The sequence below is a fragment of the Sturnus vulgaris genome, chromosome 29, assembly GCF_052056855.1.
Source record: "Sturnus vulgaris isolate bStuVul1 chromosome 29, bStuVul1.hap1, whole genome shotgun sequence".
Classification (NCBI taxonomy): Eukaryota; Metazoa; Chordata; class Aves; order Passeriformes; family Sturnidae; genus Sturnus; species Sturnus vulgaris.
The window spans coordinates 4,510,944-4,532,107 of NC_142271.1; the positions used below are offsets into that span (position 1 = coordinate 4,510,944).

At 57.2% G+C, this 21,164-nt stretch overlaps 1 protein-coding gene across 1 annotated transcript in view; it reads right to left on the reverse strand.

Moving 5' to 3' along the window:
* PIK3C2B (phosphatidylinositol-4-phosphate 3-kinase catalytic subunit type 2 beta) overlaps window positions 1-21,164 on the reverse strand; it is a 31,716-nt gene that overhangs the window by 8,334 nt on the left and 2,218 nt on the right. The window contains 12 exon segments of the mRNA XM_088180421.1: window positions 781-903; window positions 2,820-3,015; window positions 3,777-3,810; window positions 4,188-4,334; window positions 5,237-5,300; window positions 5,881-5,960; window positions 6,407-6,518; window positions 9,942-10,062; window positions 11,384-11,538; window positions 12,123-12,223; window positions 13,112-13,510; window positions 13,512-14,113. Of these exon segments, the coding sequence (XP_088036547.1) occupies window positions 781-903; window positions 2,820-3,015; window positions 3,777-3,810; window positions 4,188-4,334; window positions 5,237-5,300; window positions 5,881-5,960; window positions 6,407-6,518; window positions 9,942-10,062; window positions 11,384-11,538; window positions 12,123-12,223; window positions 13,112-13,510; window positions 13,512-13,979 (2,000 nt within the window). The 5' untranslated portion in view covers window positions 13,980-14,113.

Here is a 21,164-nt window from a genome sequence, read left to right on the forward strand (position 1 = left end):
CAGGCTCAGGGTGATGGGGACAGGCTCAGGGTGATGGGGACGCGCTCTTCCAGTCCCCTCCTTGGGATGCCCCAGGAGAGCCCGGCCCTACAGCCGCCTTTGCTGCTGGCACCGGGGTGTCCCTGGCAGTCCCTGGCAGTCCCTGGCAGTCCCTGGCAGTCCCTGGCAGTCCCTGGCAGTCCCTGGCAGGCCCAGACACCCCCTCAGGTTTGGGCACAGCCGGCTGGTGCTGCCCCAGCTCCGGGACTCCCGGCTGCACTCTCGGTCCCCGAAGGTGACCGCAGGGACAGGGCCCTCCACGGCGACCCCGCCGGGCACTGACCTTGCCCCACAACCCCGTGGGACCCCGGGGCTGGGATTCCTCTCCTGCGCTCCCAGGGAGCTCGGGGTGGCAGCTACATCCCGCGGGAAGGGGATGGATCCCCGGGATCGCCGCGCTCGCCGCCGTCCCGCCGGGCCCCTGTCCTTGGGGGCACCGGCGCCTTCTAAAATTATCCCAGCCCATCCCCACCTCCCCGGGCTCTGGGGATGCCAGGCATGGCCAGGCCTCCCCGCCTGCTCCCGGAGCTATTTTGGGAGCAGATCCCCTTTCCCAGGGCTTGCTATTCCCGGGGAGTGACACAAAAACTTCCAACACCCAAAAAAAAAACAACCCAACAAAAAAAAAAACAAAAAAACAACCCGGCGCGGAGAGGAACAGGAGAGGAGAAGAGGATGGTGAGGATGATGAAGGCAGCGTGGGTGGGCACCAGGACCCCCGTGGCCGTGCCGTGGCCTTACTGCTGGTCCCAAATGATGAGGTGGAAGAGGTATTTGTAGACGTGGGCCTTCCTGGTGAGCAGGGGGCTGCACAGCTCCTTCCCGCCGTGGCTGAGGGAGCACGAGAGGTAGAAATCTTCATAACTGTGGGGAAAACACCAGTGAGCTGGGCGGGGCCACCTGAGCCCCTAAATCCTGCCCCGAGGATGGGAAAAGGGTGACAGGGGGTTACCCGGATCACTGGAACCCCTAAATCCTTCCCCAAGGATGGGAAAGAGGTGAGGGGGTTTACCAGGGCCACCAGAAACCCTAAATCCTGCCCTGAGGATGGAAAAGGGTGAGAGGCTTTATCAGGGCCACGAGAACCCCTAAATCCTGCCCCAAAGATGGTAAAGGGGTGGGGGGGTATACCCAGAACACCAGAACCTCTAAATCCTGCCCTGGGGATGGAAGAGGGTGAGAGGATTTACCAGGGCCACCAGAACCCCTAAATCCTTCCCCAAAGATGGGAAAGGGGTGGGAGGGGTTACCCAGATCACTGGAGCCCCAAAATCCTTCCCCAAGGATGGAAAAGGGTGAGGGGTATACCCAGAACACCAGAACCCCTAAATCCTTTCCCGAGGATGGGGTTTACCAGAACCCCTAAATCCTTTCCCGAGGATGGGGTTTACCAGAACCCCTAAATCCTTTCCCGAGGATGGGAAAGGGGGACAGAACGGGGCCATTTCCCCCCCCCCGCGATGTCCCCAGCGCCATATGGCACGGCGCATTCCGGCACACGGGGAGGGGGGCCCGGCCATGTGGCAGGTGCCGAGCGACAATCCGGGCAGGGCTGCGACAATCCGGGCAGGGCTGCGACAATCCGGGCAGGGCTGGGGGGCGCGGGGGTCAGGGGCTGGCGGCATTTCCCAGGCTCGCCGCTTTGTTCGGAGCCACTCACCAAGGGGAATGCATTAAGGACAAGGACAAAGGCGAGGGGTCCCCGCCGGGGTGGCTCTGCCGCCGCCGCTGTCGCCACCCCCCTGTCCCCTCCCGGTCCCCTCCCGAGCCGGGCACGGGCACGGAGGAGCAGGAACAAAGGGGCCACGCCGCGTGGGGCCATCTGTCACCTCCCCCGGGTGGCCTCGGGATGAGCCGAGCTGCGGCGACATCGCGCCCTGCATGGCAGTGCCAGCGCTGCCGGGAACGGGCTGCGATTTTGGGGTGTCGCAGTGGCAGCATTCCCAGGAACACTGGGATTTTGGGGTGTCCCAGTGGCAGCGTTCCCGGTAACAGAGCGGGATTTTGGGGTGTCCAGCATTCCCTGGGATGTGCTGGGATTTTGGGGGGTCCCAGTGCCAACGTTCCCAAGAACACGGTGGGATTTTGGAGCTTCCCATTGCCAGCATTCCTAGGAACACTGGGATTTTGGGGTGTCCAGCATTCCCTGGGATGTGCTGGGATTTTGACGTGTCCCAGTGCCAGCATTCCCAGGCATGTGCCAGGATTTTGGGGTGTCCAGCATTCCCAGGAACAGGGTGGGATTTTGGGGTGTCCCAGACATACAGTGGGATTTTGGGGTGTCCCAGTGCTAGCATTGCCAGGAGTTCTTGGATTTTGGGGTGTCCCAGTGCCAGTGTTCCCAGGAACACGGTGGGATCTTTGGGTGTCCAGTATTCCCAGGAACATGCTGGGATTTTGGGGCATTCCAGACACACGGTGGGATTTGAGTGTCCCAGTACCAGCATTCCCAGGAACACTCTGGGATTTTGGGGAGTCCCAGACACACAGTGGGATTTTGGGGTGTCCCGCTGCCAGCATTCCCAGGAACACTGGGCTTTTGGGATATCCAGCATTCCCAGACACACAGCAGGACTTTGGAGCACCCCACGAGCTGGAATTCCCAATCCCTCCCCTCTCAGAACACCCCACACCCCTTCCCCACCACACCCTCAACCCGCAAAACCCCGATTGCACCAACCCGCTCCGCCTGTCTCCCCCACATCCTCCCACCATTCCCGGCAATTCCTGGGGTACAAACCACACGGGGAGGGGTGCGGGCTGCCCAGGTGAGGCTTTACCTGGCGGCCCAGGTGATGGGGATGCGGTGGGTGGCGTACACGGTGAAGGACAGGGGGCAGCTGAGCAGCCGCGCCTCCTGCGCCGCTCCCAACTCGCGGCTGCCGGGAGCGGCCGTCTGGAAATCGGCGTTGAAGGTGCTGCAGTAGAGCTCCACCAGGTTGAGGATGGCGGCCGTGAGGCTCTCCACGATCCTCTCTGCGGGAAACGGGGAAGCAGGGATCTGTCAGAGCATCAGGGAAACCGGCAGGGATCCGTGGGTTCCCTCAGGGAAAAGGGCAAGGATCTGTCAGCCCCACAGGGATCCGACAGGGACAGGGATCTGTCAGTCCCGCAGGGATCCATCAATCCCTCAGGGATCCATTAATCCTTCAGGGATCTGTCAATCCCTCAGGGATCTGTCAGTCCTTCAGGGATCCATCAATCCCTCAGGGATCTGTCAATCCTTCAGGGATCCAAAAGGGACAGAGATCCATCAATCCCTCAAGGATCCATCAATCCTTCAGGGAATCAAGGACAGGGATCCATCAATCCCTCAGGGAAACACGGACAGGGATGGATAAATCCCTCAGGGATCTGTCAGTCCCTCAGGGAATCAAGGACAGGGATCCATCAATCCCTCAGGGATCCATCAATCCCTCAGGAAATCATGGACAGGGATCCATCCCTCAAATCTAAATTTGGGATCCCTGCACTGCTTCCCCCCCACCCGGGGATGAATTAGTGAATTAATTTCCCATTCGGATTAAGGGCAATTCCAGGTTTCCCATTTGGAGTTCACAAGGAGCAACACCACCTCCCAAAATCCTCCTTTTTTTTTTTTTCTTTTCTTTTCTTTAACCAGACAGGTTTCCAACCCGTTTTTTGGCCTCAAGAATTGAAGGGGGAGGAGGAGGGGCTTGGAGATGAAAAGCACCACGAACTTGAGCCCAGAAAGGAGAGCAGGAGAAGAGAAATACCTCGATTTTCCCTCTTGGCCAGAACATTTGGATCCTGTGGAGAGAAAGAAAAAAGAAAGAAAGAAAAAAAAAAAAACCACACACACACAAAAAAAAGGGAGAAACCACCACAAAAAAAAAAAAATAAAAAGAGAAACCACAGAAAAAAATGAGAAACCACAAAAAGAAAAAAAAAAAATAAAAAAGAAACCACAAGAAACCCCCAAGCTCCAGCCCGGTGCTGCCAAGGCAGATTTATTTATTTTACATAACCACCCCAGGCTGCCAGATCCCGGCTATTCATGGATTTTTCACGTGGTGGAAGGAGGGAAAAGAGCCAGATGTGACCATTTTTTTTTTTTTTTTTTTTTCCCCGCCTCTCTCCCAGCTCCTGGCTGAGCTCCCCCAGCCCTGCAGGTGTCCCTGGCTCACCTTCTGGATTTTGGGCTGCATTCGGGACGGGCAGGGCGGCATCTGGTTGAGGGCAGCCGTGATTTCCTGGGATTCCACGGCCGCCAGGGCGTTGCAGATGGCCATGACTGACTGGATCACCCGCTCGGCTTTCGGGGAAAAATCTCCCTGCCAGGGGGGGGAGAGGGGCTGGAGTGGGACCCCCAAAAACCCAGAGGGGCTGGGGGCACAACCCGGCGTGGGGATGCAGAGATTTGTGGCTTGGTTTCTCTGTTTTCCAATTTTTTTTTAGGGAAAAAAATAAATGTTCTCTCCTTGGAGGGTGGTGGGGATTGGGAAAGGGTCCCCAGGGAATGGGGAGTGGGGAATGGAAATGGGGAATGGGGAATGGGGAATGGGGAATGGAAATGGGGAATGGGGAGTGGGAATGGGGAATGGGGAGTGGGGAATGGGGAGTGGGGAATGGGGAATGGGGAATGGGGAATGGGGAATGGGAATGGGGAATGGGGAGTGGGAATGGGGAATGGGAATGGGGAATGGGAATGGGAATGGGAATGGGAATGGGAATGGGAATGGGGAATGGGGAGTGGGGAATGGGGAATAGGGAATAGGGAATGGGGAATAGGGACTGGGGAATGGGGAATGGGGAATGGGGAATGGGGAATGGGGAATGGGGAATGGGGAATGGGAATGGGGAATGGGGAATGGGGAATGGGGAATGGCACGGCCAGAGCTCCAGGAGAGTTTGGGAAATGCACCCAGGGGTGCCCAGGGTGGGGTTCTGGGGTGTCTGTGCAAGGCCAGCAGTTGGAATTGATAATCCCTATGGATCCTCCCCACTGTGGGTATCCCAGGATTCCTGGATTTTCCCTAACACACAATGGCACGAGGAAAAGAGGGAGGAACCCACAGCAAAGGCAAAGTGACCCCAAAACCCCCCAAACCCCCAAAATCCCACAAAGCCCCCCAAACCCTCAAAACCCCCCAAAACACCAAAACCCCCAAACATCCCCAAAAGCCCCAAATCCCCAAAATCCTCCAAAGCCCCCTCCAAGCAGCGCTGGCCTCACCTCGGCCGCCAGGAACGCGTCCACCTCGTTGTGGAAGGTGTCAAAGAGGAGGCTCAGGGCCTGCCTGGGGGACAGGGGACAGGAGGGGACAGTGCTCAGCCCGGCTGGGGACACGTGGGGACAGTTCCCCTGGGTGGGCACATGGGGACACTGCCACTGTGTGCCCCCCATATGGGGACAATGCCACCACGTCCCCCAGGTGTGAATTGGGGACAGTGCCACTGTGTCCCCTAAGTGGGGACAGGGGACAGGAGACAGTGGCAGCGTGTCCCCTAGGTGTGAACTGGGGACAGTGGCAGTGGCAGTGTGTCCCCAGGTAGGGACAGTGGCAGTGCCATTGTGTCCCCAGGTGTGAATTGGGGACAGGGGACAATGTCAGTGTGTCCCCAGGTGTGAACTGGGGACAGTGCCATTGTGTCGCCAGGAGGAGACAGTGGCAGTGGCAGTGACAGTGGCAGTGTCAGCGTGTCGCCAGGAGGGGACAGTGGCAGTGGCAGTGTCCCCAGGTGTGAATTTGGGACAGTGGCAGTGTGTCCCCAGGAGGGAACAGTGGCAGTGTCAGTGTGTCCCCAGGTGTGAATTGGGGACAGTGTCGGTGTGTCGCCAGGAGGGGACAGTGGCAGTGGCAGTGTCCCCAGCCGTACCTGCTGATGGTGTGTTTGATTGGCCGCTCCTGCAGGTGGATGTGGTGGTTCAGGGTGGAGGGGCTGCGGTCATCGCTGGCCTGGGGACACAGAGAGGCTGAGCGGGGCCACAGGGGGTGACACCGACCCCAGACAGGTGACACTGACCCCAGAGAGGTGACACCGACCCCAGACAGGTGACACCGATCCCAGAGAGGTGACACCGATCCCAGACAGGTGACACCGACCCCTCAGTGTCCCAGGGAGGTGACCCTGAGCCCCTGTGTCCCAGAGGGGTGACAGTGAGCCCAGGAAGGTGGCACCAACCCCAGGGAGGTGACACCGACCCCAAGGAGGTGACACAGACCCCAGAGAGGTGACACTGACCCAGGGGGGTGACAGTGACCCAGGGGGGTGACAGTGACCCCAGGGAGGTGACACCGACCCCAGGGAGGTGACACTGACCCCAGGGAGGTGACACAGACCCCAGGGAGGTGACACAGACCCCAGGGAGGTGGCCCCCAGCCCCTTGGTGTCCCACACCCACCGTGCGGGCCAGCTCACTGCGCGCTGCCTTCCTCCGCAGCAGCTGCAGCCGGATGTCGATGTCGAATTTCCTGCAGTGCTGGATGTGCTCGTGGCTGCCCAGAGCGTGTTTGCTGTGGGGTGACACACACAGGCTCACCCCACACCCCAAAATCCTGCCTGGGTGCCCCAAAATCCCGCCTGGGGTGACCCTAAAATCCCCAAATGCCATGGCCAGGCAGCCTCGGGTTCCCAAGGAACTTGGGTTGCCTGCAGGGCTGGGTGGATTTGTGGCCGTCCAAGATGAAAGGACAGCCCCACAGGCTGATCCCACACCCCAAAATCCTACCTGGGCTGCCCTAAAATCCCCAAATCCCACAGCCAAGCGCCTTTGGGATGGGCTCAGAGCGAGGCTGAACTTCCCGCAGGGCTGGATGAACTCCAAAGTGCAAAATATGCAGGGAGAGCTCATCCCACATCCCAAAATCCCGTCTGAGTGCCCCAAAATCCCGCCTGGAGTGCCCTAAAATCCTGCCTGGAGTGCCTTAAATCCCTCCTGGAGTGCCCCATCCCGAAATCCCACACCCAGGCAGCCCTGGCAGGGGCTCAGGGTGCTGCACAGGGACCTTTGTGGCACCAGGAAAGCCGGAGAATGAGGAATTGTTTTCCCTCCTTCCCCTCCGGAGCCGGGCGTGGAGGAGCCCGGCCTGCCTGGACCTGCCCAGGGACCCGTGGGAAGGAAAGCGTGGATTAGAGGGATCCGTGGGGTTGGGGTGGGATTGGGGTGAGCCAGAGCATGGATCTGTGGGATTGGGGTGAATTAGAGCATGGATATGAGGGATCCGTGGGATTGGGGTGAACCAGGGAACGGATTTGAGGGATCCGTGGGATTGGGGTGAGCCAGAGCATGGATCTGTGGGATTGGGGTGGGATTGGGGTGAATTAGAGCATGGATCTGAGGGATCCATGGGATTGGGGTGAACCAGGGCACAGATTTGAGGGATCCGTGGGATTGGGGTGAACCTTGGAGCTGGGAGTGGCAGGAAGAACCTTGGAGCTGGAAGTGATAGGGGGGACCTTGGAGCAGGGAGTGACAGGAGAACCTTGGAACTGGGAATTACAGGGAATTCTGCAACTGGGAATGACAAGGAAAACCCTGGAGCTGGGAGTGACAGGAAGAACCTTGGAGCTGGGAATGAGAGGGGGAATTCAGGAGCTGGGAATGACAGGAGGAATTCAGGAGCTGGGAATGACAGGGAGAATTCTGGATCTGGGAATGAGAGGGGGGAATTCAGGATCTGGGAATGAGAGGGAGAATTCTGGATCTGGGAATGACAGGAGGAATTCAGGAGCTGGGAATGACAGGGAGAATTCAGGAGCTAGGAATGACAGGGGGGAATTCAGGATCTGGGAATGCCATCCTGATTCCCCCATCCAGACCCCTCCAGCCCGGCTTCCTTCGCTGGCTCGGGGCAGAAGGAGCCGCCTGAGCCTGGCTGAATCCCACGGGAATTCCATGGCAGCAGCTCAGGGAGCCGAGCAGAGCTCCAGGGCCTGCCCGGGAGGGTTCTGGCACTTCCAGCCTCGGCCAGGGGAAGAAAAGATCGGCCACAAAAGGGGCTTTGTGTCCCCAGAGGAGCTGGGAAATGTCCCCTGGGGGCTGCTCCCTGCTGCAAAAAGGGGGATCATTCCTTTGGGAATGCCAGCCCGCAGCTGCATGGATCCAGCCCCGGCAGCTCCGAGCCCCTCCAGGGCTGCTGGGCACACCTGGGCACACCTGGGCACACCTGGGCACACCTGGGCACAGATGGGCACAGCTGGGCACATCTGCACGGGGCAGTTTGGGTCCACAGGGGTCGGCACCCTTGGGAACAGCACCTTTGGGTGGCCCTGAAGCCCCTTTGGTGGCCCTGAAGCCCCTTTTGATGGCCTTGAAAACCCTCTAGGTGGCCTTGAACCCCCTCAAGGTAGCCCTGAAGCTCCTCGGGGTGGCCCCAAACCCCCTCGAGGTGGCCCTGAATCACTTCTAGGCAGCCTTGAAGCCCCTTTGGTGACCCTGAACCCCCTCTAGGTAGCCCTAAATCCCCTTTTGGTGGCCTTGAATCCCCTTTAGGTAGCCCTGAACTCCTTCGAAGTGTCCCTGACATCCCTTTGGTAGCCCTGCACCTCCTTTGGTAGCCCTGCACCCCCTCTAGGTAGCTCTGCACCCCCTCTAGGTAGCCCTGAACCCCCTTTGGTAGCCCTGAAGCCCCTCAGAATGGTCCTGAACCACCTCTAGGTAGCCCTGCACCCCTTTTGGTAGCCCTGAACCCCCTTTGGTAGCCCTGAAACCCCTCGGAGTGGCCCTGAACCCCCTCTAGGTAGCCCTGCACCCCCTTTGGTAGCCCTGAAGCCCCTCGGAGTGCCGGGAGCAGCTCTGGGCTCCCTCTCCCGGTCCCAACCATTCCCAGCCGTCCCTTTAGATCCCAAACCCGCGGTTCCCCCGGAATTCCCGGGGCAGGGCCGGCTCCAGGGCAGCTCTCCAGCAGCAGGAGTTGGCTCCAGCCCCGGGAAAAGCCGGGAATGCCGTGCCTGCTGCTTGTCCCTCTGCCCAAAACCCCTGGAAAAAAAAACCCCAATTCCTCCAGGAAAACCAGCGGGGCACGGAGGGATGGGATCCACTTTGCCCTTCCCGGGAATTCCTGAGCCCCCCACATCCCTCTCCTCATTCTTCTCCTGGGATTTATCCAAAGCTGGGAGAAGTTGGGCTCCTCTCCCTGACACGGATTTTGATGGAATTCTCCTCCAAAAAGCATTTTTGGCAGCTCCCAGCTTCCCAGCCTGTTTTCCAGCCGCACCAGGAGTGACATTCCCAACACGCTGCTTTTGGCAGGAGCAGCTCCAGGGGCAGGAAAAGGAGCAGAGAAATTTCTGCTGTGCTCACCCAGCTCAGCCCTGGGTGTTCATCACACCCCGGGATGCCAGGAGGTGGATTTTCCCTATTTTTTTTTTTTTTTTCCATCCTGGCTTTTTCCCTGTGTCTTTCCTGATTTTTCCCTGTTTTTCCCTGATTTTTTCTGGGTTTCCCCCTGTTTTTTTCCTGTTTTTTTCCTTAATTTCCCCCTGATTTTTCTGATCTTCCCCTCTTTTTTTCCTGAGTTTTTTTCTGACTTTTCCCCTGTTTTTCCCCTGTTTATTTTCCTGTTTTTTCCCTGTTTTTCCCATTTTCCCCTGGTTGTTTTCCCTGTTTTTTTCCCATGTTCTTTTCTCCTGATTTCCCCATTTATTTCCCCGTTTTCCCCATTTCTCCCCCTGATTTCTCCCCATTTTCCCTGCTTTTCCCCAATTTTCCCCCATTTATCCCTGTTTTCCCGTTTTTCCCATTTCCCCCTGTTTCTCCCCATTTTTATCCTGTTTCCCCCCTGCTTTTTCCCTGTTTATTTCCCTTGTTCCCCCCTGTTATTTCCCCATTTCACCCCCTGATTTTTTCCCCATTTCTTCCCCATTTTTTCTCAGTTTTTCCCCATTTTTTCCCCCCGTTTTTCCCCATTTTTTTTCCCCCCACTTTCCTCACTCACTTCTGCAGGAATTCCTCGAGGCCGCAGATTTTGAGCAGGAAATCCTCGACGTCGACGGCTCCGAGCTCGTCGTGGGTGTAGCAGAGAGCCTGGTAAATGAGCAGGTCCACGGTGGAGGAGCCTGGGGGGACACAGAAACCTCGGGAATTCCGGGAATTCCGGGAATTCTGGGGATGGGGGGGATGGTGGGGATGGGGGAATGGTGGGAATGGTGGGAATGGTGGAATGGGGAATGGTGGGGATGGGGGAATGGGGAATGGTGGGAATGGGGGATGAGGGAATGGTGGAATGGTGGAGTGGTGGGAATATTGGAAATGGTGGGAACGGTGGAAATAGGGGAATAGTGGAATGGGGAATGGTGGGAATGGGGAATGGTGGAATGAGGGAATGGTGGAATGGAGAATGGTGGAATGGTGGGAACTTTGGGAATGGGGCAATGGTGGGAATGGTGGAGTGGTGGAATGGTGGGGATGGTGGGAATGGTGGGAATGGGGGAATGGTGGGAATGGTGGGAATGGTGAGGATGGTGGGAATGGGGGAATGGGGGAATGGTGGGAATGGGGGAATGGGGGAATGGTGGGAATGGGGGAATGGGGGAATGGGGGAATGGTGGGAATGGGGGAATGGTGGAATGGGGGAATGGTGGAATGGGGGAATGGGGGAATGGGGGAATGGTGGAATGGGGGAATGGTGGAATGGGGGAATGGGGGAATGGGGGAATGGGGGAATGGGGGAATGGGGGAATGGTGGGAATGGTGGGAATGTGGGATGGGGGAATGTGGGAATGGGGGAACGGTGGAATGGGGGAATGGTGGGAATGGGGGAATGGGGGAATGGTGGAATGGGGGAATGGTGGAATGGGGGAATGGTGGAATGGGGGAATGGGGAATGGTGGAATGGGGGAATGGTGGGAATGAGGGAATGGGGGAATGGTGAGGATGGGGTGAATGGTGGGGATGGTGGGAATGGGGAATGGTGGGAATGGTGGGAATGGGGAATGGGGAATGGTGGGAATGGGGAATGGTGGAATGGTGGGAATGGGGGAATGGGGAATGGTGGGATGGTGGGAATGGTGGGAATGGGGGAATGGGGGAATGGGGGAATGGTGGGAATGGTGGGAATGGTGGGAATGGGGGAATGGTGGGAACGGTGGAAATAGGGGAATAGTGGAATGGGGAATGGTGGGAATGGGGAATAGTGGAATGAGGGAATAGTGGAATGGGGAATGGTGGAGATGGGGGAATGGTGGGAATGGTGGGAATGGTGGGAATGGGGGAATGGTGGGAATGTTGGGAATGGTAGAGATGGTGGAATTGTGGAAAGGACAAAACAGTGGGAACTTTGGGAATGGCGAGGATGATTGAACGGGCAGGAACATTGTGAACAGCGGGAGCTTTGGGAATGCCAGAATTCCCAGTTTCCCGAGCTGTGCTGGCTCTCACAGTCGCAGGTGAAGGTCAGTGGCTCCCTCAGGCTCTCGCCCACCACCGTCACCTTCAGGCTCACGCCCTGGCCCAGCTGCTCCGGGCTCCGGCTCACGGCGTTCCACACCAACCCCGTGCCGGGATAATCCTCGGTGCCGGAGCTGCAGCGCAGCCTGGGGGAGCAGGGATGGCTCAGGGATGGCAATCCTGGGGGATTGCAGGGCTGGCCCCCACCCCAAAAGTCACCTGGGTGGCCTTCAATCTGCTTTTGGGGACACAGGGTCTCGGCATCCTTGGCTCCTTTGGTGGCCCTGAACTCCCTCAGGGTGGTCCTGAACCCCCTTTTGGTGGCCCTGAATCCCCTCAGGCTGGCACTGAATCCCCTTTTGGTGGCCCTGAAACTCCTTTTGGTGGCCCTGAACCCCCCTGGGGTGGCCCTGCAGCCCATTTGAGTTGTTTTGGGGCTGTTTTGGAGTTGTTTTGGGGCTGTTTTGGGGTTGTTTTGGGGCTGTTTTGGGGTTGTTTTGGGTCTGTTTTGGGGCTGTTTTGGGGTTGTTTTGGGGTTGTTTTGGGGCTGTTTTGGGTCTGTTTTGGGTCTGTTTTGGGTCTGTTTTGGGGTTGTTTTGGGGCTGTTTTGGGTCTGTTTTGGGGCTGTTTTGGGTCTGTTTTGGGGTTGTTTTGGGGTTGTTTTGGGGGCTGTTTTGGGGCTGTTTTGGGGCTGTTTTGGGGCTGTTTTGGGGCTGTTTTGGGTACTCACACATCCAGCATGTGACAAAAGGCGGCCACCTCCTCGTCCCGCTCCTCGGACACCTCAAAGAGCTCGTAGCCATTGGCCAGGGAGTGCTGCCGGGGGGCCACCTGTGGGGCAGGGCACGAGCCCGTCACCTGGGGGCCACCCCTGGGCCCCACACCCCCATGGGGGTCACTGGAAAGGTTGGATTCATCCCAGGGTGGGATTCATCCCAGATTTGGGGGTCTGGAGAGAGCTGGCCCATGGGAACTCCAGGGTTTGGGGTTTTGGACAGGTCTGGTTTATGGGATCTGCAGTTTTTGGGGTCTGGGCAGGTCTGGCTCATGGGATGTGTCCATGCTCAGATGCCTCTTCCCACATCCCACACAACATTCCACAGAGCCACGAGGATGGGACAAGGGGAACCCACCCAAAAGGACACCCCAGCTCTGAATTCCCAACTCTGGGACACCCCAGCTCCAAACTCTCTACCCCATCCCTGCCCCAATTCCAATTCCAATCCCAATTCCAATTCCAATTCCAGTTCCAGTTCCAATTCCAAATCCAATTCCAATTCTAATTCTAATTCCAATTCCAATTCCAATTCCAATTCCAATTCCAATTCCAATCCCAATTCTAATTCTAATTCCAATTCCAATCCCAATTCCAATTCCAATCCCAATCCAATTCCAATTCCAATCCCAGTTCCAATTCCAGTTCCAATTCCAATCCCAATTCCAATTCCAATTCCAATGCCAATTCCAATTCCAATTCCAATTCCAATTCCACTTCCACTTCCACTTCCACTTCCAATCCCAATTCCAATTCCACTTCCACTTCCAATCCCAATTCCAATTCCAATTCCACTTCCAATCCCAATTCCAATTCCAATTCCAATTCCAATTTCACTTCCAATTCCAATTCCAATCCCAATTCCAATTCCAGTTCCAATTCCACTTCCAATTCCAATCCCAGTCCCAATCCCAATCCCAGCTCCAGCAGCGGGATCCCCTCACCGGCTCCACGGAGATCCTGCGGTTCCTGTTTCCCGCCAGGTTTTTCCTGTTGCCCGCTCGGGCTCCGCAGGTGCGCGGGGGCACCTGGGGGGGCATGGTTTTGCTCCGTGCCACCGGCTTCCCGCTGGATTCCTTCTCCAGGATGCTCCTGCCTTCCTTCCAGCCCCGGGAATTTTCCAGCAGCACCTGGGACTCGTAGGTGGATTTGAGGTTGAGGCAGGTGATGGCGTCCACGCCGTAGGGATCCTCCTGGGAGATGCGGCGCCCCAAAAGCTTGTCCTGAGCCACCGAGAACATGTTGATGTCCCTGGGCTGGCCCTGGCCCTTGGGGGACAGCGGGGACGCCTTCCCCGAGCGCTGGCCACCCTCGGGACAGCCCCACAGCGGGTGCCGGGGGGGGCAGCGGGGGCGGCGAGAGCTTTTTGGGGGATCCGCTGCCGTTGTGGGGCTGGGAACCATTGAGGGATTCCCCGAGGAAATCCCGCTGGGAGCCCTCCAGGATGAACAGGTAATCCCCGCTCAGGGGACCCTTCTGCCACGGCTGTGACTCCGAGCTGGGTCCTGGTGGCACTTGGGGACCCTCGGGGACAGCGGGGCCGTTGTAGCTGAGTGTGGGGTCGGAGCCCGAGAGCGCCCGCGTGGCTTTGATGCCGGCACAGCCATTCCTGTCCGCGGGGTCATCCCAGGAGATGAGGGGACGCTCCTGGAGCTGCTCCTTCCTGGCCCTGCTCTCCTCCTTGTCCTGGCGCAGTCGGGATAAGGCGTCGTATTCCATCTGCAGCGCCTCGGCCAGCGCCAGCTCCTTGCGGCTCAGCCCCACCGACTCCAGAGCCGGCCACTGCTCGCCGGGGCCACGAGGGCCCGACATCCTGCCGGGATCGGGGTCAGGAGAGCGGGATTGGGCCCCACATCCTGCTGGGATCGGGGTCAGGAGAGCGGGATCAGGACCAGCATCCTGCCGGGAGCGGGGTCAGGAGAACGGCATCGTGCTGCTCCGGCCTCCTGGGAAAGGGAAAGTGAAGGGTTAATGACGGGATTGGGGATGTGAAGGGTTAATGATGGGATTGGGGAAGTGAGGGGTTAATGATGGGATTGGGGAAGTGAAGGGTTAATGATGGGGATGGAGAAAGGGATTAAGGGAATAAGGAAAAGCGGGATTAATGCTGGAAACGGGGAAAGGGATTAATGGATGGGCAGCCAGGGATGCTGGGAATGGGGAAAGGTGAGGGATTCATACTGGGAATGGGGAAAGGTGTGGGATTCATACTGGGAATGGGGAAAGTGTGGGATTCATACTGGGAATGGGGAAAGGTGTGGGATTCATACTGGGAATGGGGAAAGGTGTGGGATTCATACTGGGAATGGGGAAAGTGTGGGATTCATACTGGGAATGGGGAAAGGTGTGGGATTCATACTGGGAATGGGGAAAAAGCTTAATGGATGAGAATAGGGAAAGGTGAGGGAATAATGGATGGGTGCCCATGGATGCTGGGAATGGGGAAAAGTGGAGAGTTAATGGTGGGAATGGGAAAAGGGATTAATGCTGGGAATGGGGGAAGGTGAAGGGTTAATTTTGGGAATTGGGAAAGGTGAGGGATTAATTTTGGGAATGGGGAAAGGTGAGGATGAGCAGGTGGGAGGGGAAGGTTGGTGGATGGAGGGGGCTCCCAGAGAACTGGAGGGGGATTCGGGAGAACAACACAGGGAATGGGCTCCCACTGGAAAAGTGGAGATTTCGATGGGATATCGGGAAGGAATTCCTGGCTGGGAGGGTGGGGAGAGGCTGGGATGGAATTCCCAGAGGAGCTGTGGCTGCTCCATCCCTGGGAGTGTCCCAGGCCAGGCTGGACAGTGGATAAAATGGAAAAAAATGGATAAAAAGGATCAAATGGATCAAATGGAGCCTGGGATAGTGGGAGGTGTCCCTGGCCATGGGATTGGATGATCCCTCCCAGCCCAAACCATTCCAGGATTCCCTGTGCTGGTTTGGATGGGATTTTGGGAATAAATCCTTCCCTGGGGCTGGGATGGAATTCCCAGAGGAATCCCTGGCAGTCCCCAAGGCCGGATGGGGTTTGGGACAAACTGGGATCATGGGAATTGTCCCTGCCCATGGCAGGGGTGGGAATGGGAACCCAAACCATTCCATGATTCCATTAAAAAAAAAATAAAAAATCCCAATTTCAGCTCTCCTGACTCATTCCAAGAAAATCTGTGGCTGCCCCATCCCTGGGAGTGTCCCAGGCCGGGTTTGGATCACCCAGGGGTGGTGGAAAGTTTCCCTGCCCGTGGAATGGGATGGGATGGGATGGGATGGGATGGGATGGAACATCCCAAAGTCCTTCCCACCCATCTGGAATCTCCTGGATAAGGAAGGCCGGGCTGGCAGCTGCTGGCTCAGCCCTTCCTGGAAAAAAGGGAAACGTGCTGGGGAGCCCAGCAGGGCCAGGGGGTAAAAATAAAAATAAAAAATAAAAATAAAAAAAAAATAAATAAAAAAGCAAAAATAAAAATAAAAAATAAAAATAAAAGTAAAAATAAAAATAAAAGTAAAATAGAAATAAACATAAAAATAAAAATTAAAAATAGAAATAAACATAAACATAAACATAAAAATAAAAATAAACATAAAAATAAAAATAAAAGTAGAATAAAAAATAAAAATAAACATAAAAATAAAAGTAAAAATAAAAATAAACATAAAAATAAAAATAAAAATGTGACTGCAGCTGCTGCTGCTTCCCCAGGACCCCACAGACACCCAAGGGCTGAGCCAAAATCCCAAATTTTTTTTCCCCATGGATAAAATCAGCCCCAGGTTTTGGGATGGCAGCAACTCCCAAAACGCCAGCACCGTGATTTTATAAAAAATTATCAATGATTCGAGGAAAAAACATCAGCCCCTGCCTGCAAATCCAGGGATTATTGAGACAGGATGGAAAAAAAAGGAGATGGAAAATGGAGGGGGGGGGGTGCTGAGGGGGCAGCTCCCATCTCCAAAATTTATTTCAGGAGAGGGAACTGGGAATGGCCTGGGACAGCCCGGGAATTCCTGCAGCTCATGGATCCACCCAGCACCCAACACCCAGCACCCAGCACCCAGCACCCAGCACCCAACACCCAACACCCAACACCCAGCACCCAACACCCAGCACCCAACACCCAACACCCAGCACCCAGCACCCAGCACCCAACACCCAGCACCCAGCACCCAGCACCCAACACCCAACACCCAACACCCAACACCCAGCACCCAACACCCAGCACCCAGCACCCAACACCCAGAACCCAACACCCAGCACCCAGCACCCAGCACCCAGCACCCAGCACCCAACACCCAACACCCAACACCCAGCACCCAACACCCAGAACCCAACACCCAGCACCCAACACCCAGAACCCAACACCCAGCACCCAGCACCCAGCACCCAACACCCAGCACCCAGCACCCAGCACCCAGCAGCCAGCACCCAGCACCCAACACCCAGCACCCAGCACCCAACACCCAGCACCCAGCACCCAGCACCCAGCACCCAGCACCCAGCACCCAGCACCCAGCACCCAGCAGCCAGCACCCAGCACCCAACACCCAGCACCCAGCACCCAACACCCAGCACCCAGCACCCAGCACCCAGCACCCAGCACCCAGCACCCAACACCCAGCACCCAGCACCCAACACCCAGCACCCAACACCCAGCCAGGCACTGCTCAGCTCCAAAAATCACCAGCAGGGACCCGCAGGTTTTGGGGTTTTGGGGCAGGTTTGGGTCATGGGACCTTCAGTTTTTGGGGTTTGGGCAGGTTTGCTTATGGGATCTGCAGTTTTGGGGTTTTTGGAAAGGTTTGGCTCATGGGGTCAGCAGTTTTTGGGGGTTTGGGCAGTTTTGGGGTTTTTGGCAGGTTTTCTCATGGGACCTGGAGTTTTTGGGGGTTTTGGCAGGTTTTCTTATGGGATCTGCAGTTTTTGGGGTTTCTGAAAGGTTTGGCTCATGGGATCTGCAGTTTTGGGGTTTTGGAAAGGTTTTCTCATGGGATGTGCAGTTTTTGGGGTTTGGGCAGATTTGGCTCATGGGACCTGGAGTTTTTGGGGTTTTGGGGCAGGTTTGGCTCCAGTGCCCCCCGGGCTCTCCTCTGCCCCACACAGGGCTCTGTTGATGCCCCAGTTCAGGGCACAAAGGAGCCACTCCCCGTTCCCAGCAATGACAAATCACTGGGGCATCACCATGCCCATTCTGGGGAAAATCCTAAATCCCGAAACACCAGAGCCAGGAGGGGTCTGGGACCTCCCCCAGCCCCACAAGTGGCCCCCACACCCCACCCCAGTGACCAGTGGCCACCTCCCCCAGCCCAGGGCGTCCCCCAAAATCCCTGGGGGGTTTTTGTCACCCCCCTCCAAGGGGCCCCCCCTGACCCCGAGCTCTGCAGGACCAGATGGTTCCTACTGAGCTCCACAATTCCCACAGGATTTGTCCCTTCCCAAGTCCCTTTCAGCCCCCCAGCTCATCCAGGGATTTTGGTGCTTCCCAGCTGGAAAAAGTGGCTCCAAGGGGGGGTTGGAGAGGTTGGGAATGTTCCCTTCCCTGGCATTTCAAGCCCTGCTGGCAGCTGTGGCTTTTTCCTGGAAAAGCAGAAATCCCAAAAAGCTGGACGCCGAACAGAGGAAAATCTGCTTTTAACCCAAAAGCAATAAACTCAAAAAAAAAAAAAAAAAAAAAAAAAAAACAAAAGAAACGAGTGAATTTTGTAGCTGACAAAGCCACAGCTCCGTGCTGGTGTCCAAGACAAACATTCGAACCCTGCTGGAGCTCGGAGCCGCGTGTGGGGCTGGAATTGCCACGGGAATGGGAATGGGGTGGGAATGGGGTGGGAACGGAGCAGGTTGGACCCCACAGAGCTGGAGGAAAGCCCTGCTGAGGGGTGTCACTGCCACCGCCGGGTGTCACCTGGCTTGGGGACACCCTGAGCAGGTGCCTCACAACCCCTTCCCTTCCCAGAAGGAGCGAGGATTTGGAAAATCCCATGGAAAAGCCCCAAAGCGCTGGTCCAGCAGCAGGAACCGATGCTGGCTCAGAGCCTCCAGGGATTTATTGGGAATTTTAACGGTGCCGACGTTAAAGGGAGCACCCCGATCCTGGGAAAGCTGGCAGGATCCCGTGGGATCCCATGGCAGATCCCTGGATCCCAGGGATGGGATCCCAGGAGCTCCTTAAGCTCCCCCATCCCTTCCTTTCCCCCCTCAGGATCCCACAGGATCCCTGGATCCCCGAGCCCAGGCATGGGATCCCAGGATGGAGCTGTGGGGGTTCCCTGAGCACCCCAATCCCTCCCTTCCCCCTCTCAGGATCCCATGGGATCCCCTGGCAGATCCCTGGATCCCAGGGGCTCCTCAAGCACCCCCATCCCTGCTTCCCCCTCTCAGGATCCTACAGGATCCTACAGGATCCCTGTGCCCAAGGATGGGATCCCAAGGATTCCCTGCCCACCCCAATCCCTCCATCCCCCCCCAGCCCCATCCCGGATGATTTGGGAACAGCCGGCACCACATTCCTGGCCGGGAGTTTCTGCCTGTCCGGGACACAATTCCCGATCCATTCATCATCCAGGAGGGAGGGAGGAGCCTCCGGATAAAGCCCCGGCCTCCACCTCCATCCTGCTGCTCCCAGCCGGAATTCCCAGCCCCTGGAATGATCCCAGCCCGGCCACCGGTCCTGTGTCACCCCCCAGGGAGGGGACAAAGCTCCCTGGATGTGCAGAATTCCAGGGATATCCCCAGGGATGCTCCAGGATTTTGTGCCAGGGCATGGGGGGGGGGGTATTCCCAAGGATCCCAGCAGCTCCAGGAAAAGTGGGATCCACTCCCCTCATTCCAGAAAAAGCTCTCAGGGGGGAAATGGGGGAATTTTGGGTGACATTCCCCACGGAATGCCCTTTGGGATTGGTCTCCAGGTGTTCTTTGGACATGGGGGAAGCTCAGAATTCCCATCCCAGTTTGGAAAAATCCCAAAAGGGAATCTGGTCTGAAAAACCACGGAAAAAAAACAAAACGACTTCCAGAGTGTTTCATTCCTGGAGTAACAAACTCATCCATCAACCCCAAACCCAGCAAATCCAACCCTCTGGAAGCAAAAGATTCCCCCAAATCCCATCCCAGCAGATTTTTCCTGGCATCTCCCTTCCCATTCCCCACCCTGTGGACAAAAAATCGAACCCCAAACCCCTGGGGGTTGCACTCCCAGATTTTCCAGAGGGGTTTGCAGCTGGATCCTCACACCAGGAGCTGCCAGCAGGATTTTTTTGGGAGGGGCAGGAAAGGCCTGGATTTCATCCCAACAATCCAGCCCTGCTTCCAACCTGCTTTTGGAGGATTTTCCTGCTTTTCCAGCTGATTTTTGTCCTGTGGACAGCCCGGCCCAGCTCTCTGGAGGAGGCAGGATGTGCAGCCCGACCCTGCCAGAGGCTCTCCCGTGGTTTTCCACGGATTTCCACCCTCGGGAGGAAATCCTGCCCTGGGAAGGGTTTGGGATGAGACAAAAATCCCAAATCCCCAAGCGGGGACAGCAAAAAAAAAAAAAAGAGGGAGAACCCGGAGGCAGCGAGTCCGTGATGGGGACAGGGGAGGGGACAAGGGGACAAGGGTGGGGCTGAAGGGGGGTGGCACCTGTGTCTGTGATGGGGACAGTTGGGGACAGTGGAGGGGACAAAAGTGCCAGGGAGGGGCAGAGAGGGAGAAACACCTGGGGACAGCTGGGGACAGTGGAGGGGACAAGGATGGGGATGAGGGGTGGCACCTCCCGGAGCTGTGTCTGCGATGGGGACAATGGGGACAGTGAAGGCGACAAGGATGGGGATGAGGGGTGGCACCTCCCGGAGCTGTGTCTGCGATGGGGACAATGGGGACAGTGGAGGGGACAAGGGGACCAGGGGGGCGCAGAGGGCGGGAGACACCTGGTGACAGCTGGGGACAGTGGAGGTGACGAGGATGGGGCTGAGTGGGGCACCCCCCCGAGCTGTCTCTGTCATGGGGACAACTGGGGACAATGGAGGTGACAAGTGGACCAGGGTGGGACAGGGGAGGTGACAGAGATCCCTCCTTTTAAAGACAGCTGTGACACCCCTTCTCCCGGCCCCATGGGACCCCACGGTGTCCCCACGATGTCGCCAGACCCCAGCCCGACCCCGGAGCCACCTCCTGTCGCTGTCCCCGTGTCACACCCACGCCCGGAATTTCGGAATCACTCACCCCCCCTCCCCCAGGGCCGGGGTTTTGGGGGGCTCGGGCCACCCTCGGGGGACGCTGGAGGTGGCGTCGCGCTGTCGCCGGTGCCACCAGCCGTGTCCTATGCAAATCTCGGCTTCCTCCCTGCCTGCCACCCACCCGGCAGCGGCGGCGCAGGGGACAGGAGGGGCAGGGGGGACAGCAGGGGCTGGAGCCCTAAAAATACCCCAAAACCACCCCCAAAGCACCTCAAAAACACCCTCAAAAAGAGCCTCAAAACACCTCAAAATCACCCCATAAAACACTCCAAAACACCCCAAAAAACGCCGCAAAAACACTCAAGAAGATGTCCCAAAACCGCCCCCAAACCACCCCAAAACCGCCCCCGAAACACCCTAAAAACGCCAAAAAAACACCCTAAGAACGCTCCAAAATCACCACAAAATCATCCCAAAAACGCCTTGAAACGCCCCAAAATCACCCTAAAATCACCCCAAACCCGCCCCGAGAGCGGATCCGTGTGGAGCCCAGCTCGGGAAAGATCCCGGGATGCGCTGGGGAGCAGCGGCAGGAATTGGGATGGGTTCGGGATGGATTCGGGATGGATTCGGGATGGATTCGGGATGGATTCGGGATGGATTCGGGATGGGTTCGGGATGGGTTCGGGATGGATTCGGGATGGATTCGGGATGGGTTCGGGATGGATTCGGGATGGATTCGGGATGGGTTCGGGATGGGTTCGGGATGGGTTCGGGATGGATTCGGGATGGGTTCGGGATGGATTCGGGATGGGTTCGGGATGGTTTCGGGATGGGTTCGGGATGGGTTCGGCATGG